General features: G+C 33.3%; 1 protein-coding gene across 2 annotated transcripts in view; it reads right to left on the reverse strand.

The window, feature by feature from the left end:
* Positions 1-18591, reverse strand: part of LOC114329982 (protein ecdysoneless) — a 40966-nt gene extending 22375 nt beyond the window's left edge. For both annotated transcript variants that reach the window (XR_007697057.1, XM_028279278.2), the window contains exons 1-2: positions 18301-18591; positions 12533-12738 (exon numbers count right to left, since the gene is read on the reverse strand). Coding sequence is in view for 1 of the 2 variants with exons in the window: in XM_028279278.2 (XP_028135079.2) it covers positions 12533-12738; positions 18301-18544 (450 nt within the window). In the remaining variant the exon portion in view is untranslated. The remainder of the gene's footprint in view (positions 1-12532; positions 12739-18300) is intronic.
* Between the last annotated feature and the right edge of the window lie 2440 nt (positions 18592-21031).

The raw sequence follows: 21031 nt of genomic DNA on the forward strand, positions 1-21031 counted from the left end.
GCAAGTTTTACAGCGTTTTCTCATAACTTTTCCCTTTACATCCTTTACCTCTCGTTTTGTTACTGAATGATCTTTTGGAACAAGTTTGGCTTCAGAATTAATAACTTTTAAAAGGGATCTAACGAGTTGTAAACGAAATTCGTAAAGACCAATCTTTTTTCCAGAGTACTTGTTGTATAGTATGTGGGCATTTATAGCCATCATCTGTATAACATGTATAAATATTTTTGTTGGCCATCGTACAGTTTTTCGTTGACTCGGATAATAGGCAAGCATCTGGTCTTGCCGGTCAATACCAGACATATTTTTATTATATCTGATAATAGGCTCTGGTTTTATTACATGTTGACCTCTTCTTGTTGTAACTTCTTGTAAAGTGTTTTGACATTCTGTTGTTATATAGTAAACGTCCCTTTTATCCTTCCATTTGCCAACTAATACCCCTTTTCGGCAACGGGCAATTGTTGCACCTTTAGCAAGTTTTTCTTGCCTTACTTCTGCCGGATTATTTTTACGGTCAATTCTAAGAGTTCCTGTGCAGTAAGTGGAAAATTCAAGTAAATTTTTAGCTAAATCAAAGCTGTTGTAAAAATTGTCCATGTAAACGCAATGGCCTACATTTAGTTTCCCTTCTAAAAGGTGCAAAACCACTTTATTAACATGTCCTTTTCCACCTGAATCGTCAAACATTCCAGAATAAACTAAAAATTTTAAAATTAGACCATTTGGTTCGGTCAACATATACAACTTAATCCCATATTTATGTTTTTTGTTTTTTAAGTATTGTCTAAAATTAAGTCGTCCTCTGTGTAATACCATTGACTCATCTAAGCTCAAATTACGATCAGGATAATAAACTTCTTCCATTCTCTTATTGAAAAAGTTTATCATCGGTCTAATTTTATAAATTCTGTCTTCAGGTACTTGTTCTCCCTCTTCTGGATTATTATTAAAATGCAAACATCGCATTATGACCATAAATCTGTTCCGGCCCATAAAAGTGGAAAAAATTGCATTAGCAAAAAGAGGATCTTTCTTTTTCCAATAATCCTCAATCCTAGGCAACGAAATATGACCCATGTGTAGAACTAATCCTAAAAAGACTAGCAGTTCTTCGGAAGTCAAAATTTTCCAATCGAAAATCCTAGAATGTGTCGCCCCTGCATTAGATAAGAAAATGTGCTCGGCATACCTGTTTGTCTCATCACATACTTGCTGCAAACATTCATCTGTAAGTAGCATCCGAAAAAAGTCAACTGGATTATTATCGGAAACTTCTACTAGTAACTCTTGGTGTTTTAAAAAAGGAAAATTTTTCATACCATCAAAATTTTCTTTCCATTTATCGCTTTCATCAACATCAACGAGTAGATTAGGCTACAATTAAATAATATGTTTTAATAAAAAGTTAATATTTGCATTTAATTTTGTAACATACCGTATCTTCCGTATCCTCAATAAGTGCTGTAGGTAAAGTATTTTCAATTTCATCCTCAGATTATGGTAAATATTCACTGTCTGAATCAAGAAAGTCACTAAATTCTTCATCGCTTGTTTCTAATAATCTCAAAAGTTCTTCCTCTGTTAATTTTTTTTTCATATCTAATTTTATTTTTTTATTTGAATTTGAGCCACTTTGTAAAATATCGTCAGTGTTATTCATTTTTGCACTTCCGTATGCTTACCCTATGCCATTCAAATATAAAATAACCAAAGGAGATGTAAAAGAACTCAAATAACATTTAGGGGAAACACCGAAATTATCCGGGTATTACCAAGCTTTACGATTAGCGACTCTAGAAAATAGGGGAAATACCGAAATCTGGGAATGTTTAATTTTTACACGGTTAGTAATCCGATAAATTAATAAGCATTTGCAGAATTATATGTGCTATTACTGATATTTACACTTAATACAAAGCCAACAGATATACACATCCTATCGGGACAAAAAGTCGTAAATCGAAAAACCAAGAACAAAATTAGAGAATTGATACCTCTAGTTACCTGCCTTTAAAATATAAAAAGCCCTGTTGTAGCGCCAGTGAAATAATCCAAGATAATAATCGATGAAAGTCTGAACGCGCGAGAGCGTCGTCGGCACCTAGCTAAAGTCATGTATCGACGCGCCAGCGCGTTATTGGCATTGAACGTGTTAACGCGCATAAAACTGTCTCCATTGCTAACTTTTTCTCAGAAAATAACAAACCGTCATCAACGTAAATGATTAAGATCACTTTAATATTGTCTACATATCCAGTATAAACACACTGATAAGCTGATGATTTTTGAAAACCGTAGTTAGCCAAGAACGAGTGGAATTTTCGATTCCAACACCGTGGTGATTGTTTTAAACCGTACAACGACTTATCTAACTTGCACACTAGTCCGGGTTCACACTTTAGCCCCTGAGGTGGTGACATAAAAATGTCTTCGTCAAGATGTCCATATAAAAATGCTGTTTTTATATCGAACTGCATGATTTCATAGTCATTTATTGTGGCTAGAGCTAACAAGATTCTTATGGAGTCATACCTTGTTGTTGGTGCAAAAATTTCATTGTAATACATTCCTTCTTTTTGGGCATATCCTTTAGCACACAATCTAGCCTTATATCTTTCTATTGAGCCATCTGGATGTCTCTTGACTTTGAACACCCATTTTGAGTCTATAATGTTTTTATTGTCTGGCTTCTTAACCATAGTCCATGTTTCATTTTTCAATAGTGCATCAAACTCTTCATTTATGGCAATTTTCCATTTTTCTTTGTCACTACTTGACACTGCTTCTTCATATGTCTGTGGTATATCAACTTCAGTAAAATTTACCTCAAAATCATTTAATCTGGCTGGCAAACGTATATGTCGTTGTGGTCTCAAGTTGATATTATCATCATGTTGTAAAACTTCTGTTTCATTATTAACGTTTATTTGTTCTTCTTCTTGTCTCTCTTCAAGTTCATTTTCTTGTATTTCAAAAATTGTCACATCATCTTCTGCTGCTATCTTGATCATATTGTCTTTCTTTGCACTGTACATTTTCTCATTGAAAAACACATTTCTAGATATCACTATTTTCTGTGTTGTTGGGTTGAATAATCTATAATTTGTGGAGTTTTTGTCATATTCAACAAATATAACCTTCTGACTCTTTGCCTCTAGTTTCCTTCTTTTCTGGTCAGGAATATGTACATATGCATCACACCCAAACACTTTCATGTGGTCAAATACAGGTTTCTGCCCTGTCCACTGTTCATAAGCTGTAGAACCTGGTGTCTGTTTGCTTGTAATTCTGTTGCAAATGTAGATGGCAGTATTAACTGCCTCTGCCCATAGTCTCTTATCTACTCCAGATTGGTATAACATACATTGAACCATTTCTACAATTAATCTGTATCTCGCTCAGATCTGCCATTTTGCTCTGGAGTGTATGGTGCTGTGGTTTCTGACTCTATACCTTCTTGTTCTAAATACTCTTTGAAAGCATTATTTGTATACTCAGTACCATTATCTGTATGCAGTTTTTCAACAGAATAGCCATACTTTGCCTTAATTTTTCTATTATACCGGGTGGTGAATTGGAAAGCGGGCCATAGGAAACTCAATGTAAAATTCTAAGCTGTTAAATTCCTGCTTCCCTAATTATTTTACATCAAAAGTCATCAGAAACTATTTGTAGAGAATTGAATTCTCTATTGAAAACAACTGTTAATATTGTTCTATGAACAATAATTATTCAAAATTTTGTAAAAATATAATACAATTTTCAGAGTAATACGCCAAAGCTAGGCCACACACAATACAATAATGTGTATAAGATTGCATTTGTTGACAATGAATTTATTATATTAACAATTAGAACTGTCAATTTTTTTAATTATTTTATCATTTTTTGTTTAAAACACAATAAAGTTGATAAGATACCCTTAGTTAAGGAGAAAATATTAATAATAAAGATATTTTCTTCAGTCAATAATGTGCTCACTGTCAGTTAAATAGTAACGTGTGGCCTAACATACCCACACATACCTACTGCGGTAAATACATTATATTTTTCAAAATTTTGGAATGTGTTTAAATCGTAGAACAATTGTAACTTCTGTTTTTAATACAGATTTCAATCCTCTACAAATAACTTCTCATGACTTTTGATGTAACATAATTAGGGAAGCAGGAATTCAACAGTTTAGAATTTTACATTGAGTTTCCTATGGCCCGTTTTCCGATTCACCACCCGGTATACTTTGAAACAATCTAGTACATCTGCTTTATGTCGAATAAAATATGCTACTCTATACCCGGTGTACTCACCTTTGAATGTTACAAAGTAACGTGCTCCTCGTACAGATTCAGTTTGCATAGGTCCACAAACATCACTGAATATTCTTTTTCCAGGAGGTAACTTAGTGTGTGGTCTCTCTTTAAAAGTCTTCTTATGTTGCTTTCCCATCAAACAACCTTCACACACAAAATCTTGTTTCTTTTCTGTAACACCTTTGATTAAGTTCATTTTTACCATTTCTTCTAAATATTTCTTATTAACATGTCCCAGGCTTTCATGCCATATCTTTAAATCATCTACTGAAGTCACACATGCATTATATATTATTGTGCGAAACATCATTTTATATGTGTTGTTTCTATCCTTTATACCAACTGCTGCTAGATTCTCATTTTCATATACTTTGGCTTCATTGTTAATCTTAATTACACTCATACCTTTGTTTGTCAAAACACCTTCTGAAAATAAATTCTTTCTCAACTGTGGGATATATAGCACATCATTTATAGTGGATTTAAACCATTGTCCATTGATTAACTTCTCTATTTTAATAGTTCCCTTACCTTGTACTGGTAGTGTTTGATTATTGCCAAGTGATACCTGTGATGTAAAAGTTCTGTCAATATTAAAAAAATATTCTTCCCTGTAACACATATGTGCTGATGCACCACTGTCCATAATCCAATCATCACTTGTATCCACTTTTTCTGGCTGTTTTTCTTCTATGTTGAATGCACTCTCATTATTAACATTATAATCAGGGCCCCCGTAAGAACTACTGGCGCCTGTGTGCAAAAAATGATTTTGGCGCCCCTTAAGGCATTTTAATAATTTTTTTTATTTATTTTTTTTTTGAAGGTAGGTAGGTAGGTGCAAATAAAGTAAAATAGGAACAAATAACACCATAGCAAATCTTAATTAAATAAAGTTTAAGGAGCTTTATTGAATCAATTCTGCTGGACCATCTTGTCACACATAGAGGGTTTAGACTTAACCCGAGAACATTTTTGCTCACCTCACAACATCCCAGCTTTTTGTGGATGGCGAACCCAGAGTAACGCGATTTTCAAATTTTGTCCATTTAAGGTACGTTTTTACTGCAGCGGCTGGCTCGTTAATCGCTGAAAGATCGTCGCTGAATCTGAGCATTGATTGCGGTATACTGCTTGTGTGATTTGTTGGCGGTGCGTGTTTCGGAGTTTTGTATTTGAGAAATTTTTGTGAAGTGAAGCTTGTTTTTATAAGTATGCATCATTTCATAATTTCCTAATAAATGGTTGTTTATCACAATTTTGAAGTATCCTTCTTCTTATCTTCTTTTAAATATTGCATGTTTTTCGTAGCATTGGACAATTCTTTCTTCATCCTCTATTTCCTCTGCTCGCATGTATTTTAACAATAATTGTTTTCTTTGAATAATAATATTAATATTGTCCGTCTGTCGTCTGTCCGTCCGTCCGTAAACATAACTCCTCATTATACCAGGTAGAATGAAAATGAGGTAAAAATTGGAATAAATCCTTTGTAAAAGGTATAAAATTTATTAAAATCCCTAAAGGGCTGCATCAGAACAAAACGTTTTCGATTTTATTACAAAATCATCATCAGTGTAAGACCTAAAAGTAAGTATAACCTATTTTATTAATGTAAAATTGATATTTAAATTCTGACTAAGGTTTAAAACAAGTGGTTATACTCACAGTCTGGATGCTAGCTGAGCCACCAAAGAAATATAGGGCTAATAACCCTTCAAATATAAAATGTATGCTTTACAGATGCATATTTACTTAAAATGCCTTGTGATGGGCAAAAGGCAACAGGAATAATGCCCTAAGGTAAGGTATTTAAATTCCCAACATGTGGGATGCAAAAAAATTTGAGTTTACATTTCGATGACTTTATGGCAACTGAACGAAAGTTGAGTGATGTTTCTGAAAGGTGTCAAAGAGCAAACCGAACAAAGTGACATAATGGTTACCATGTATTACCTCAGCCAACTGATTGTGATATGATATTTTTTAAAAAATTTTTTTTTTCTTTTTTCCCAACAGTAATAACTAACATCAACAAAGATGTGGCTATAATAAAGTTTACCCCAATTTTGTAGGTTGTATTAAATGAATTTTATAATGTGGATGGAGCAGTAGCCAGATTGTATGCAACCAACTATACATAATAATAATGAAAATAAATAAATTGGCGGAAATGGATCCATTTATGTGTAGGAACATCTGGGACCCAGTACTTAAGTGGGAAAATCTTTTGCTAAAATGTTTTATTTATGTGTAAAGGTTGATGATTGGGGTTCGAATTTAAAATGGAATCGAGTCCAAATGTGTTGATGAAAGTTGAGTTTACTATGAATGAAAAATGATTTAAATGTACTAATTATAAGAGTAAATTGGGTAGTCTATTATGTGTGGAGGTCTGATATCACAGTAGTGTTGAAATTATGATAAGTAGTATAATTTACAAGAGGAGATTGATATGATATTTGAGGATTGATCCTCTTGTAAATTATACTACTTATCATAATTTCAACACTACTGTGATATCAGACCTCCACACACAATAGACTACCCAATTTACTCTTATAATTAGTACATTTAAATCATTTTTCATTCATAGTAAACTCAACTTTCATCAACACATTTGGACTCGATTCCATTTTAAATTCGAACCCCAATCATCAACCTTTACACATAAATAAAACATTTTAGCAAAAGATTTTCCCACTTAAGTACTGGGTCCCAGATGTTCCTACACATAAATGGATCCATTTCCGCCAATTTATTTATTTTCATTATTATTATGTATAGTTGGTTGCATACAATCTGGCTACTGCTCCATCCACATTATAAAATTCATTTAATACAACCTACAAAATTGGGGTAAACTTTATTATAGCCACATCTTTGTTGATGTTAGTTATTACTGTTGGGAAAAAAGAAAAAAAAAATTTTTTTAAAAAATATCATATCACAATCAGTTGGCTGAGGTAATACATGGTAACCATTATGTCACTTTGTTCGGTTTGCTCTTTGACACCTTTCAGAAACATCACTCAACTTTCGTTCAGTTGCCATAAAGTCATCGAAATGTAAACTCAAATTTTTTTGCATCCCACATGTTGGGAATTTAAATACCTTACCTTAGGGCATTATTCCTGTTGCCTTTTGCCCATCACAAGGCATTTTAAGTAAATATGCATCTGTAAAGCATACATTTTATATTTGAAGGGTTATTAGCCCTATATTTCTTTGGTGGCTCAGCTAGCATCCAGACTGTGAGTATAACCACTTGTTTTAAACCTTAGTCAGAATTTAAATATCAATTTTACATTAATAAAATAGGTTATACTTACTTTTAGGTCTTACACTGATGATGATTTTGTAATAAAATCGAAAACGTTTTGTTCTGATGTAGCCCTTTAGGGATTTTAATAAATTTTATACCTTTTACAAAGGATTTATTCCAATTTTTGTGATTGATGGTATACAGCCAACTACAGGAAAACTTTTCTTTCCTTGTGGAAAATGAGGTGTCCAATGAAAGCTTATGATCCAAGGATACTACTACAGGTGAGAAAATTTGACCTAAGACTTCCGCTTTTAGAAATGCAACCGCAAGTACTATTTTAAAGTTAATAGTACAAGCGATGTAATATTCGACGCGCTATAGCAAGATGAGAACAAATATATACCTACTTCTGGTTTCATGACTGTCTGCCCGTCTGTTCGTCGTCCGTGAAAATAACTCCTCCGTCATTCCACTAAGTAGAATGACAGATGAGATGTCGAACGAAAGGTTATGATTCAAGGATGGTACTAAAGGTGAGAAACTTGACCTAGGACTTCCGGTTTTAGAAAGGCGACCGGGAGTACTGTTTTAAATGTATACTTCCGGTTTTCTGACTATCTGTCCGTCTGTGAAAATAACTCCTTCGCCATGGCACTAGGTATAATAGCAAATGAGATGTCGAATGAAAGCTTATAACCCAACGATGGTAATAAAAGTGAGAAATTTCACCTAGGACTTCCGGTTTTAGCAATTAGACCGAAAGTACTGTTTTAAAGTCGTCGGAATAGTACAAGTGATATATTATTCGACGCGGCTCAGCAATACGAGAACAAATATATATTTCCGGAGTCATGACTGTCTGTTTGTCTGGCCGTCAACGAAATACGCCACTATAACCGCCCAGTGTCTACGATTTTGTCTGCTCGCATACTCTCAGAGTAGTCACCAAAAATCGACACTTGCTGCCCCTGGGTACAAAGGTTATAGACGCTTCAGTCAAAACGGCTCCTACAATCCACACAACCACACGCACTATCAGATACCCCGCATTCACTGTTCAGCTACAGAGTTGCCAGATATGATTTTATAAATCTCCCACTTAGAATCTGAAATTCCCTCAAATTGAAGCTCAAATCTCCAAAATTTAAATTTTTGGCACATTTTAATGAAGTAGTAGTCATATGTAAAGAAGAGTAAACCAAAATTATACTACTTATTAACAGAGGCCCTGGAAATAATTCATAGGTCCTATCGTCTTCGATTATATGAGAGTATAATATACAGTTCTATGTACATTCGCAAATTTAATTCCCCTAGACGGTTTCAAATTACCAAAAAATTGTGGGAAAATACCCCAATCTGTCAACCCTGTTCACTGTTCAGCGACGATCTTTCAGCGATTAAACGAGCCAGCCGCGCCAGTAAAAACGTACCTTTAGACGGGACTTACCACAATACTTATAACAAATCCACAGGGTACCAGGCGGTGCCGTGGTCGAAAAATTGTTTAAAAAATTTTTATTAAACAAATCCACAAAAGAAAATTTTTCATTTTGAACAAATTTTTTTTAGATAACTATGGTCATTCTGAGTAAAAATGGTTCCTTGTCATTTTTCTCTAAGATTGATTGTTGTCGAGTAATACGCGATTTAAGATTTGAAAAATGCGAAAAAATGGCCATATACCTAACTCGACAACAATCAATTTTAGAGAAAAATCACTAGAGACCTTTTTTGCTCAGAATAACCCAAATTATCTAAAAAAAATTGTTCGAAGTGAAAAAATTTTTTTGTGAATTTGTTTAAAAAAGTTGTTTAAACAATTTTTCGACCAAAGTACCGCCTGGAACCCTGTGGATTTGTTATAAAGACCTCTTTTTGAGTAAGTTTTTGCAAAAAAAAAAACCATCGAAATAATTTCACTAACGGGGGCAACGATACAGCTTGGGCTATAACGCTAATTGTTAATAATTAAAAACAACAGCTTTGTAATAAAATAATGACAAAAAGTTCTTCAGGATCTTGTAGGAGGGGTTTTAAACTTTGACTTCGTCACTTTTTGACTCTCATATTAATAATTTTTAATCGAGTTATTAAGCCTTAAAAATGACCATTTTCGCATTTTTAGTTTAAATCGCGTATAACTCGACAACAATCAATTTTAGTGAAAAATGACAAGAGACATTTTTTACTCAGAATGACCCAAGCGATCCAAAAAAATTTGTTCGAATGAAAAAAATTATTTTTGTGAATTTGTTTTAATAATTTTTCGACCAAGGCACCGCCTGGCTCTCTGGATTTGTTATAAGGACCTCATTTTGAGTAATGTGCAAAAAAATCGAATCAAAATAATTTCGCTAACGTGGACGACGATACAGGCCGGTCTAATTAGTTATTTGATGGGTATGCGATTATCAAATATTGTCGATTCATCATTTGAGTGTCACACAATCGTTGGGTTATCGATGAGATAGAATTACCGCCCACACACTACTACTTACATGTTTAGAATTTTTCCACGAAATCAGGGCTTAGTTAGGTATTTCTTATCTACAGTTTTGTCTACGGAATGGGTGTTTGTTATTTTTATAGCAGGATTTTTTTATTTTATATCTATAGAAAGACTAATAATGTCATCCAAACAAAGTAAAACTGTTTCTCAACTTTTATTTTAAAATTAATTTTTGCTTTATGATTTTTTTTTTGTAAATATTTTTGCAATTTTTGATCCTCAATTTTTGCGCCCCTAAAGGATGTCGCCCGTGTGCATTGCACACTTTGCACTTATGGTAGCGGGGGCCCTGATTATAATATGCGCTACTCGAAGAACCACCATGCTGATTTTCTGTAGAGTTGCCAGCTTGTGCTCTGTCATTCTTTTTGTAACCTTTTCTGTAGTTACTAAAGCCAGCTCTGCCTCGATTATGACTTCTATATGACCTGCTACTACTGTTTTCTTGTTCATTCTTTTTCTCTCTGCAAAATTTGACAATGTGCCCCCGCTTTCTACATCCAAAACATATTACACCCCTTTCTTGACCTTTCTGATCATATTTTCCTTTTGATCATATTTTCCTTTGAATGACATTGTTGCCAGTGCTTGTTCTGTCTCTTCATATGCAGTTAAGTTCATTTCTTAATCTAACAGTCTTGCGGTGACGTTACCTATAGTTTGTTTAGCACTGTCTACGGACAACCATGCCTGTCTAACATTTCTGTACTTTTGGGGCAATGTACTCAGTATTTTTGTCATAATAGCAATATCACTCACATCATCACCTGCTTCTTTAATTTGCTTAGCAAGATTCTGCACTTTTGCTATGTGTTGAGCGATAGTATCTAGGCTACTCATCTTATATTGACGAAACCGTTCATGCAACATCATTTTATTTGATTCTGATTTCTGCTCATAAATAGACTCAAAGGTCTCCATAATCTCTTTAGCAGTATTACAACTTTCAATCAAAGTAATCTGATTTAAACTCACTGCGGATGTTAAAGTGAACATAGCCTGGGCATCCTTTTTAAACCATGCCTGTAATTCGTCTCCTGCTACTTCTGGTTTGATTAACGAGCTATCAATAACTCCATATATACCTTTGGCCCTTAATGCACATTTCAGTTGGAACTTCCACTGTTAAAAGTTAACGCCATCAAATTTATTAACTGTGGATATATCTATTTTGTCACCCATTATTTCAGCTTCAAATTGCACGGCGACACACGCCACTCTAGTTCTTTCTTTTTACTGGGACAAACCCTTATCCTCGGACACACCGGAAAAGTCTTTAAATATAATTTCTTGCTTTTTCGGACACACCGATACTTTAAACTAAATATACGCAGTAGTTAAGTATGATCTGGGGCCACATAACCTATTAGATTTTATATATTTAATTTAAGAAAGAACTAGAGATTTGACTTTTCATAAAAAAAAACTGCTTTTTACTTATTCAACAACTACTACATTCATTTTTTATCAACAACGACCTAATTTTTTTATATACATTTTAAATAACAACCTAAAGGGTGGTTTATATGAACATTACAAAAAAAAAACATATTCCAATAGTTTTAGTGAACATCTTGTGATTGCTCAACTTTTTTATGCTGAAAGGTTTATAGACTACAGGAAAAAATTTCCCGAAGATACACAAGTTAGTCAAAGTCAACTATCCACTTATAAACTATTTCAAACTGAAAACCGAACTTGAAGTGATGTATGATCGTCAAGATTTTGATAAAAACAGCGGGATTATTTCAATTCTACAGTTATTCATAAATAACAATTTATGTGATACCTTTTCTGAATGTGTAAAATTATTGAACATTTTATGTACTTTGCCGATGACTACAGTGGAAAGTGAACGTTGCTTTTCTACGTTAAAACGCATCAAGACGTTTTTAAGAAATACTATGGGAGAGGACAGGTTGTGTGCTTTAGCTATGTTAACTATGGAGAAATATTTAATTCGAACGATCACAAATTTCAACGAGCAAGTGATCGATCATTACGCAAAATCTAAGGCCAGAAGAATCGATTTACTTGTTAAATTCGCATAAAAATGTAAGTTTTTATTTGTTTTAGGTTTTGAGTTTAAGTAGTTTGTTGATATTCTGGCTGTTATAATTACATATTATATCACACTATTTATCTGATTTATTTGATAATTAGTAATGAAGACTTGTTCCTTTTACTTATTTCATATTTACTTGTCAAATAAAGATCCGCTTAAATTTAAGCAACATATTGCAAAATAAGTTATAAGAAACCAATACAGATGATGGAATAAGAAATTATTTAAAATGGGATTTGTAGGTCTTGTTTTTCCAAAAAAATCTTGAACCACCGGATATGACCTCCCCCTTCACTTACAGACCAGCCGCCACTGATTCCCACCATGGTCACGCACTTAGCGAATAAGAGTTACAGAAATAAAGTGAAACATACCCTACTTTCACAAGTTTCTGGTCTAGCCCAGTTTGGTAAATATTCAGCTGCTTCAATAAGAAGGAACTCCCCATCAATATCATGAACTCTGGCAATGGATCCAGTCAATTCCTTTGTTAGTTGCCTCAAAAGAAATACCATAAACCATTCATCTTCAATATTGTCTCCATAATGTGATACCCCATAAAGATGTGGAGGCAGTGCTTCTATATAAAAAAATATACATTTAAGGAAAGTTTCCACAATGCAAAAAAACATGATGGGATATTATTAAAACTGCTTTTGTCAAAGAGAGAGAAGGCCAATACTTAATTAAATGACCCAAAAAGAGATAATAAATTAACCTATATTATTTGATAATTGAGAATGAACCACAAATACCACAAACCATTATTTTTGATGTTTCAATTTTTCACTGTGAAATTGTTTCATTCTGTTAATGTGTGTACTTTGAGATCAATGCTGGGATGAATAGGCCTGAATCCCGCGTACCAAAAAAAGTTGATTAATAGCCTAGATTAACCCTTTCAGTGCGGCGTTAAATAGTAGGGATTTGCGCTGTGCGGCCCTGCTCTGCTTAATTAAAAGTTAATGGGACGAGAGAGCACTGGTGCGCCTTTCGCATTTTATCGACAATAGGGAACTTGCATAAAATTTTAAATTCGAAAAAAATATAATAATACTCCTGTCACACGTGTGAACGAAATTCGGGATTTGGGTATAATACTTGATTGTAAATTAACATTTTACTCTCACATTGACCATACTGTTTCGAAAGCATTTAAGATGTTGGGTTTTGTATTGCGTTCATCAAAAGATTTGTCAATTCACACAATAAAAATCTTATATTGCAGTATCGTGAGATCAATTATTGAATATGGTTCTATTATCTGGTCAGCTAGTTATGCATATCAAATCCTAAATATTGAAAAGGTTCACAACAAATTTTTACGTTTCGCAGCTTTTAAGATGGGTTTAACAGTTAGAAATTATACTTATGATAATATATTAAAGAGATTAAATTTACAAACTCTTGAACGCAGAAGAGTCATGTTGGATATTTGTTGTCTTCGCAAAATTATCTCTGGTGTTATTAACTCCGAAGAATTGATAAGTCTTGTATACTTTAATATACCTGCTAGATTGACACGAAATCCACAAATATTCAAGGAACAACGACATGCTACAAATTATGGTCAATATGCACCAATTAGTAGATTGGCCCTGTATGGAAACAAGTTTAGTCATGTAATAGATCTGTTTGGTTCTTCAGTTTCCTCTATTAAACAAGAACTCGGGCGTATTTTTTATGTTTGTGTTTTATAGTTGTAGTTTTACATGTATCTAAATTTTATATTTTCATTATTATGACAAAAGCTCTGCTTTATTGTATTTTGTATGTATTGGGTTTATCCCGTTAATAAATAAATAAAAAAAAAATAAAAATGGTATAAATCACAACAGAACATAATTTAGAACCTGTATCAAAGATAAAAAAGTTTTGTTTGTCTTTCGTTTGGCCCCTAAAGACGACTAAAAATTCAACTTATACCAGCCACCCCAAAACGCGTCGTGACGTCACGGGGTTGTATGTTTACATTCTACACCAATTGTATACCCTATTCCACGAACATACGCCTGTTTTGGATTACTTCGACAATGAATATTTTACTGTGCAAAATAAGAAGAACGAAAGTAAATTGCAAATTACATTGTTGTTTATTGGAATAATTATTAGCGCCATTTACTTTCGTACTTCTTATGTTGCACAGTAAAATATTCGTTGTCGAAGTAATCCAAAACAGGCGTATGTTCATGGAATGGCCATATACAGTGATGAGCGAGGTAATAGCCGGCAAAATAGCACAAAAGATGGAAAACGTATTAAGTTGTGAGATAAAAAGAAATGAAACTAATCGAGTTGGAAAATTTAGCGACATTAACCTATAAATTTACATTATATTGATTGTTTCCCACCTTTAGACGTATCGCACGAATTTGGAAACTACCACTGTCACAGTGACAGCTTTAGTTGACATACTCCTCTGATACGTGTAAAGGTGGGAAACAATCAATATAATGTAAATTTATTGGTTAATATCGCTAAATTTCCCAACTCGACTAGTTTCATTTCTTTTTATCTCACAACTGAATACACGTTTTCCATCTTTTGTGCTATTTTGCCGGTTATTAGTGCGCTCATCACTGTATATAATTTTAAATTAGACATTATAAACGTCAGTAAAAAATACAGTTATGTGACGTTAAAAGTGTTTTTGATAGTTTGAACTATTCATAGAAAATTTGTACTTTTACAAAATGGTTTTATTTTCAATAGTAAACCTTCTTTCCTTTCCTCCAAAAACTGTATCAAGCTCCAATCTCAACAAACTGATATCACAACAACATACGATAAATGTCATTAGAATATAAATATTTTTCCTTTATTCCCCGACGACGAGCTGGCCAAATACCCAAGTAGGTGGAGGCCAATAAACTAAAGAAGAAGAAGAAGAATATACGTAAATATAACCATAAACGGAACCACACAGTTAAACTCTGTGACGTCACGGGTCGTTTGAACTATTTTAAGATAAATAAGACTTTAAATTTGTACTTCCAAGTTATTATGAGTTTTTGAAGCGTGAAATTTTGTATATCTCTGAACATTATTATGTAATAAAAAAAATGTGCAAGTTCCCTATTAAGCCAATGGTGTAGTAACCCTACACCATTGTATGGTAGAAGGGATATGATTATAAATAAAAAAATAACAAAGCGCACTGGTGCGCTTTCCGCATTGAAAGGGTTAACGGTATCTAGTCAGACAAACTTTGATGTACGGGAACACTGGAACAGGAGAAGTTTTAATTGTGGAACAGGCTACAGGTTTCCAATGTCAGACTATGAAAATGTCCCATGTATTTTATCGGACAGAACTTCCAATTGATTTGTTACCCTTTCATTAAACTCTCATGCAAAAATCAGACTGCTATTTATCACCAACATAATTCTTGTCATTTGACATGTTCTACGTGTCAACTTATTAAAATGCCTAACATATTTGTTGGACAAACATTTTTTCATATATTATACAGGGTGTAACAAAAATGCAGGTCATAAATTAAATCACATATTCTGGGACCAAAAATAGTTCGATTGAACCTAACTTACCTTGGTACAAATGTGCTCGTAAAAAAAAGTTACAGCCCTTTGAATTTACAAAATGAAAATCGATTTTTTCCAATATATTGAAAACTATTAGATATTTTTTAGTGAAAATAGACATGTGGTATTCTTATGGTAGGTATATCTCAAAAAAATAATAACAATGAAATTTGTATACCCATAAAAATTTTATGGGGGTTTTGTTCCCTTAAACCTCTCCAAACTTTTGTGTTCGTTCCAATTAAATTATTACTGCGGTACTATTAGTTCAACATAATGTTTTTAAAACTTTGTTGCTTCTTAGTACTTCTTCAATAAGCCAGTTTTTATCGAGATGCAGCTTACCTTAAAAATGGGTCATTTTTTATGTCTCATGTTTCCTAAACCTGTTGTCTGATTTAAGTAATTTTTTAATATGTTATAGCTTTACTTTTTAGCAATATTGCTGTAATAACATTGTTGCTAAATGGGTAAATTTTCATTGTATACCAGGTGTACGAATCAAACTGTGTTTTTTTCTCAAAGTCTGCATCACCCTGTGGAATATTCTAGCATTTGTAAAATACTGAAATTAAAACCCAACTATACCCTCATGATTTCTCAACAATCTGTTTTTTGATTCATTTGCTTATGATGGATAATAAAAAGGTTAGGTACTTTAACAACTAGCTATGTTTTTCATCAATACAGGGTGTTTTTAAATAAGTATGGCAAACTTTAAGGGGTAATTCTGCATGAAAAAATATTGGCAGTTTGCTTTATAAACGTATGTCCGCAAATGCTTCGTTTCCAATATAGAGGATGTTAAAATTTTTCTTAAAAACTGAAGATTTATTTATTGCTTTAAACCCGGTTGAAATATGCAAATGAAATTTGGTGGATTTTAAGACTTAGTTATTGCACATTTCTTGACATACAATTAAAAATTTAATATTTAACATTGGCACCCATATAGGTAATATCACCCGTCATATAACTGTATGAGTGCTAATGGTGAATATTAAATTGTTAGCTCTATGTCAAAAAATGTGCAATAACTACGTCTTAAAACCCATCAAATTTCATTTGCATATCCCAACCAGTTTTTGAAAGGTTATTTAATTCTCTATTCAGTAATATAAACATTAACATAATTATTTATACAGGGTGCCCAAAATTTTTTTTGAATTCAATCTAATTGAGAAAAAAATAAGAATGTATAAAATTTAATTCGAAATACATTTTACTGCTGTCAGAAAACAGAAAAAATGTTAATTTGAAAAATAAACATTGCTTTTCGCTTAAATTAAATGTTCAAACTTCTAAGAGGCAGGTGGGTGGCAGCTTTAATATTGAATTTAAGCGAAAAACAATATTTATGTATCAAATAAACATTTTTTCCTGTTTTCGGACAACAGTAAAATGTTTTTCGAGTTAAATAAATTATATACATATTCTTCTTTTTGTCTCAATTAATTTAATTTAAAAAAATTTTTTGGGCACCCTGTATAAATAATTATGTTAATGTTTATATTATTGAATAGAGAATTGAATAACCTTTCCAATGAGCTATCATACGATCCCTATTCTCATTTAAAAAAAATCATCGATTGCGCCATCACGCCCAGATGGATGACGTCACTAGTATGATATATATGCCAAAAAATTATAAGTTAAAATTAAAAATCGACCTCATTTGTTTTTTATCTCCAGAGTCGCCCATTCTCGAGAAAATGAATTTATTCCAACTCAAACGTCCTCACTGTACTTATAATTTTAGAGGCTTATATCTTAAAACCATGATTTTTTGGAGCTATGCGCCCAGTAAGTCTTTTGTTCTACACATCAAGGACTACCAGAACCTAAAGTTTCAGAGCATTTGACAGAGAGCCATTTCCCATAAGGTTTCTGCAGGTCCGTTACTAGACTGATTCTATGAATTACTAGATGACCCGAGGTTCTATTCAAATTTTACACCACCAGTGAATGTGTTAAACATAGAAATCTTAGTTTTCAAAGGGACAGAAACATTTAATGACATTAGTGGTGATAAATGAGATGAATGAAAATAAAACACAACAAAATTATCCTTTAGTGCACAAATGTGAAAAGTTGAAAAGTAAACAATAGAAATAACTTCAGAACAACATAAACAATAGAAGCAATAATAGGTTTGTTCTAGCATCAGTTTCAAACGGTTTGAAACCATAAGCGAATAGTGGACCAGCGCGAGTAGAGGGAATAGAGCTGGTGACTGTATTATGTTCTCTCACTGACCAACTGTTTGCTGATGGTTTCTGGCTAGTTTGACTGTTTGCTAGAACAAACCTAATATGTAGGATAATAAATAATTTTACAATAACAGCATTGTCAAAATTGAGGACTTAATTCAGATAAATAAAATAAGGCTTGGCCAACAGTAAGAACTGCACGGACAATACAATCAAAGGAAGTTCAAAATATATCACATATAAATGGACATTTAATTCATAAGAAAAAACATCTTTTGCTAAAGCATGACCATGTTTAAAAATTTGTAATATGAAATACTTTTGATTTCTATCATATTACCCTAGCAATTTATAATAATAATATAAGAGGTCAATCAGTTTAATATTTACCTTTTTGGCCTTCGATTTCATTTAAGAAATTGGATGTGGATGTTCTAATTACAAGTTTAAAATCGTCTTTGTGCCACAAAAAGTTTTTGGTATATTTATGAATTATTTTATTGGTTTTATCTAATAGCGCCGTTAGAATATTTTCTTGTTCCTGCTCATCGTGGGTTTCTATTTGTGGAAATATGAAATATTCTACAAAATCGTCCTCGCGGACAGTTTCAAGAACGTTAGTCATCCCAGCCATTTCAAAAAATGAATGGAAATGGAAAACGACAACAATGAACAAAAACAAATAGCACTAAAATGTCACATATTGACATATTAGACATTAGACAGTTGACAATCTTCAAGTCGAAATCGAATTATCATTTTAAAAATCGATTATTCAATCATTTGATGAAAATTTCCACATTTTAGTAGGGAGGATTACAAATCATATTTTCTGTGTCGCAGGTGTTTGGATTTACGCCCGGTTTCATAATCAGTTAAAGTGGACTTTAAGTTTTAAGTTGGTACCCTTGTCAATGCAATTCATATGGGTAAATGTCAACGTTAAAGTGAACTTTAGTTAATGTTCACTTTAAGTTGATTATGAAACCGGGCGTTAAAAGGTTTGTTCCAGTTCCAACACAACGAAAAACCGTCATGAAACGATCACGAAATTGCGAAGTAAACAAAATAACCCATGGAACGTATTATTTTGCTATCTGCGCGCAGTTTCGTGATCGTTTCATGACGGTTTTCCTTGTGTTGGAACTTTGGAACAAACCTAATGATATCCATAGGGAAGTTTAAAATATATAAAACCATCATACGACCAATAGCAACATATGGCGTAGAGACATGGACCATGACAGAAAATTATAATACTTTTGAAAGAAATATTTTAAGAAGGAATTTGGGATCCATTTGTGACAATGGTATATGATAAAGGTTCAACCACGAGAACCGACCAAAAGTGCATAAGAATTTCAAAATCAGTATATTAATGGCCAGATTTTGTTACTCGGAGCTTTTTGGGGTCGCTAAACATGAATACGCAATCAGAGCCGATCTCCGAAGCACCTTGTGCCCAGGGTTACTGCTAAGGCAAGTCATCTAGAGTTTCGAGGGTTTTTGGCACTTAATTGATGCAAGATTATTCGAGGGTTTTGGTAATTACTGAACACGAATACGTCATTAGAACCGACGCCCGAAATACCTGGTGCTTAGTGTTACTGCTGAGGCATGTCATCTATCTGGAGTTTCGAGGGGTTTCGGAACTAAATTAATAAAAACAAAATATGACATCAGAACCGACCCTCGGAGCACCTAGTGCTCAGGGTGACTGATACGCACGTCATCTGGAATTTTGAGGCTTTTCGACACTAAATATTGATGCAAATATATATTACTCAGGGGATTTTTGGGGTTGATGAACACGAATACGCTATCAGAACTCTCCCAAGTAACTGCCCTCTGAAAACCGAAAACCCTTGAAATTCCAGAAGATATCATGCATATTAGTCACCCTGGGCACTAGATGATCCGAGGGTCGGTTGTGATATCATATTCGTGTTCAGCAACTCCAAATACTTATCGAGTAATCTGTTTATATTAATTTAAAAACCTTAAAAACTCCAGAAGATGACGTGCCTCAGCAGTGACACAGCACCAGGTGCTCCAGGGATCGATTCTGATGACGTAGTCGTGTTCAGTGATCCCATAAACCTCTGAGTAATCTGTTTGCATCAGATTTAGTGCCGAAAAGCTTCCCGAACGTAACAATTGAGTTCGTTCACTATCTATTATAAGTAGTTATCAATTTGTGGCAGTCACGGATCTAGACATTTGCCTTGGGGAGAATTTCCAATTAAACACCAAAAAAGATAAATCCAAATACATAAATAATAACTTATATGCATTCAGTTCTCTTAATATGTAGTTGGTAGGTTGAATTTTTCTGTCTGTGGTTAAAGTTTCATGCCAGCTAATATATTTTTATGTTTCAACCATTTTTCCCCTTCCTTTTGGATCTTGTTAAGGCGTCCCACCACCGGTCCCACCATCAAATAATTTGATCAAACTGGTTTGAGCAAACTGAAAGTGACAGTTAGTGACGTCACATCCTGAGTGTTCATTGTGGATAATAATGAAAAATTTAAATTTTAAATAAAGTACAAACAAGTTAGACAACTCAATACAAAAAGTTTGATCAAACTAGACTGATAGTGAGAGCACAGATTTTTAGAATTTCAAAAAAACTGCAATTGTGACGTCACTTTGACGTATTTCCTCAAGTACGTCAAGTTTGCTCAAACTGTTTGATAAAATTATTTGATGGTGAGACGCGGCCTTTAAAGTGACAGTTAGTGACGTCACATCCTGAGTGTTCATTGTGGATAATAATGAAAAATTTAAATTTTAAATAAAGTACAAACAAGTTAGACAACTCAATACAAAAAATTTGATCAAACTAGACTGATAGTGAGAGCACAGATTTTTAGAATTTCAAAAAACTGCAATTGTGACGTCACTTTGACGTACTTCCGGAGTTTGCTCAAACTGTTTGATCAAATTATTTGATGGTGAGACGCGGTCTTAAGGGAGGGGAAATTTTCCCACTTTCACTCCCCGTAGTTCCGCCACTGGGTTGTGGTAATTAAATTAAATAAACTATTTCATGCAGATACAATTAATAGCTGTCATATCAAAATTAGCATTTAAATTAACAACGACAAATACAATCCAC

The sequence above is a fragment of the Diabrotica virgifera genome, chromosome 3 (assembly GCF_917563875.1).
Source record: "Diabrotica virgifera virgifera chromosome 3, PGI_DIABVI_V3a".
Classification (NCBI taxonomy): domain Eukaryota; kingdom Metazoa; phylum Arthropoda; class Insecta; order Coleoptera; family Chrysomelidae; genus Diabrotica; species Diabrotica virgifera.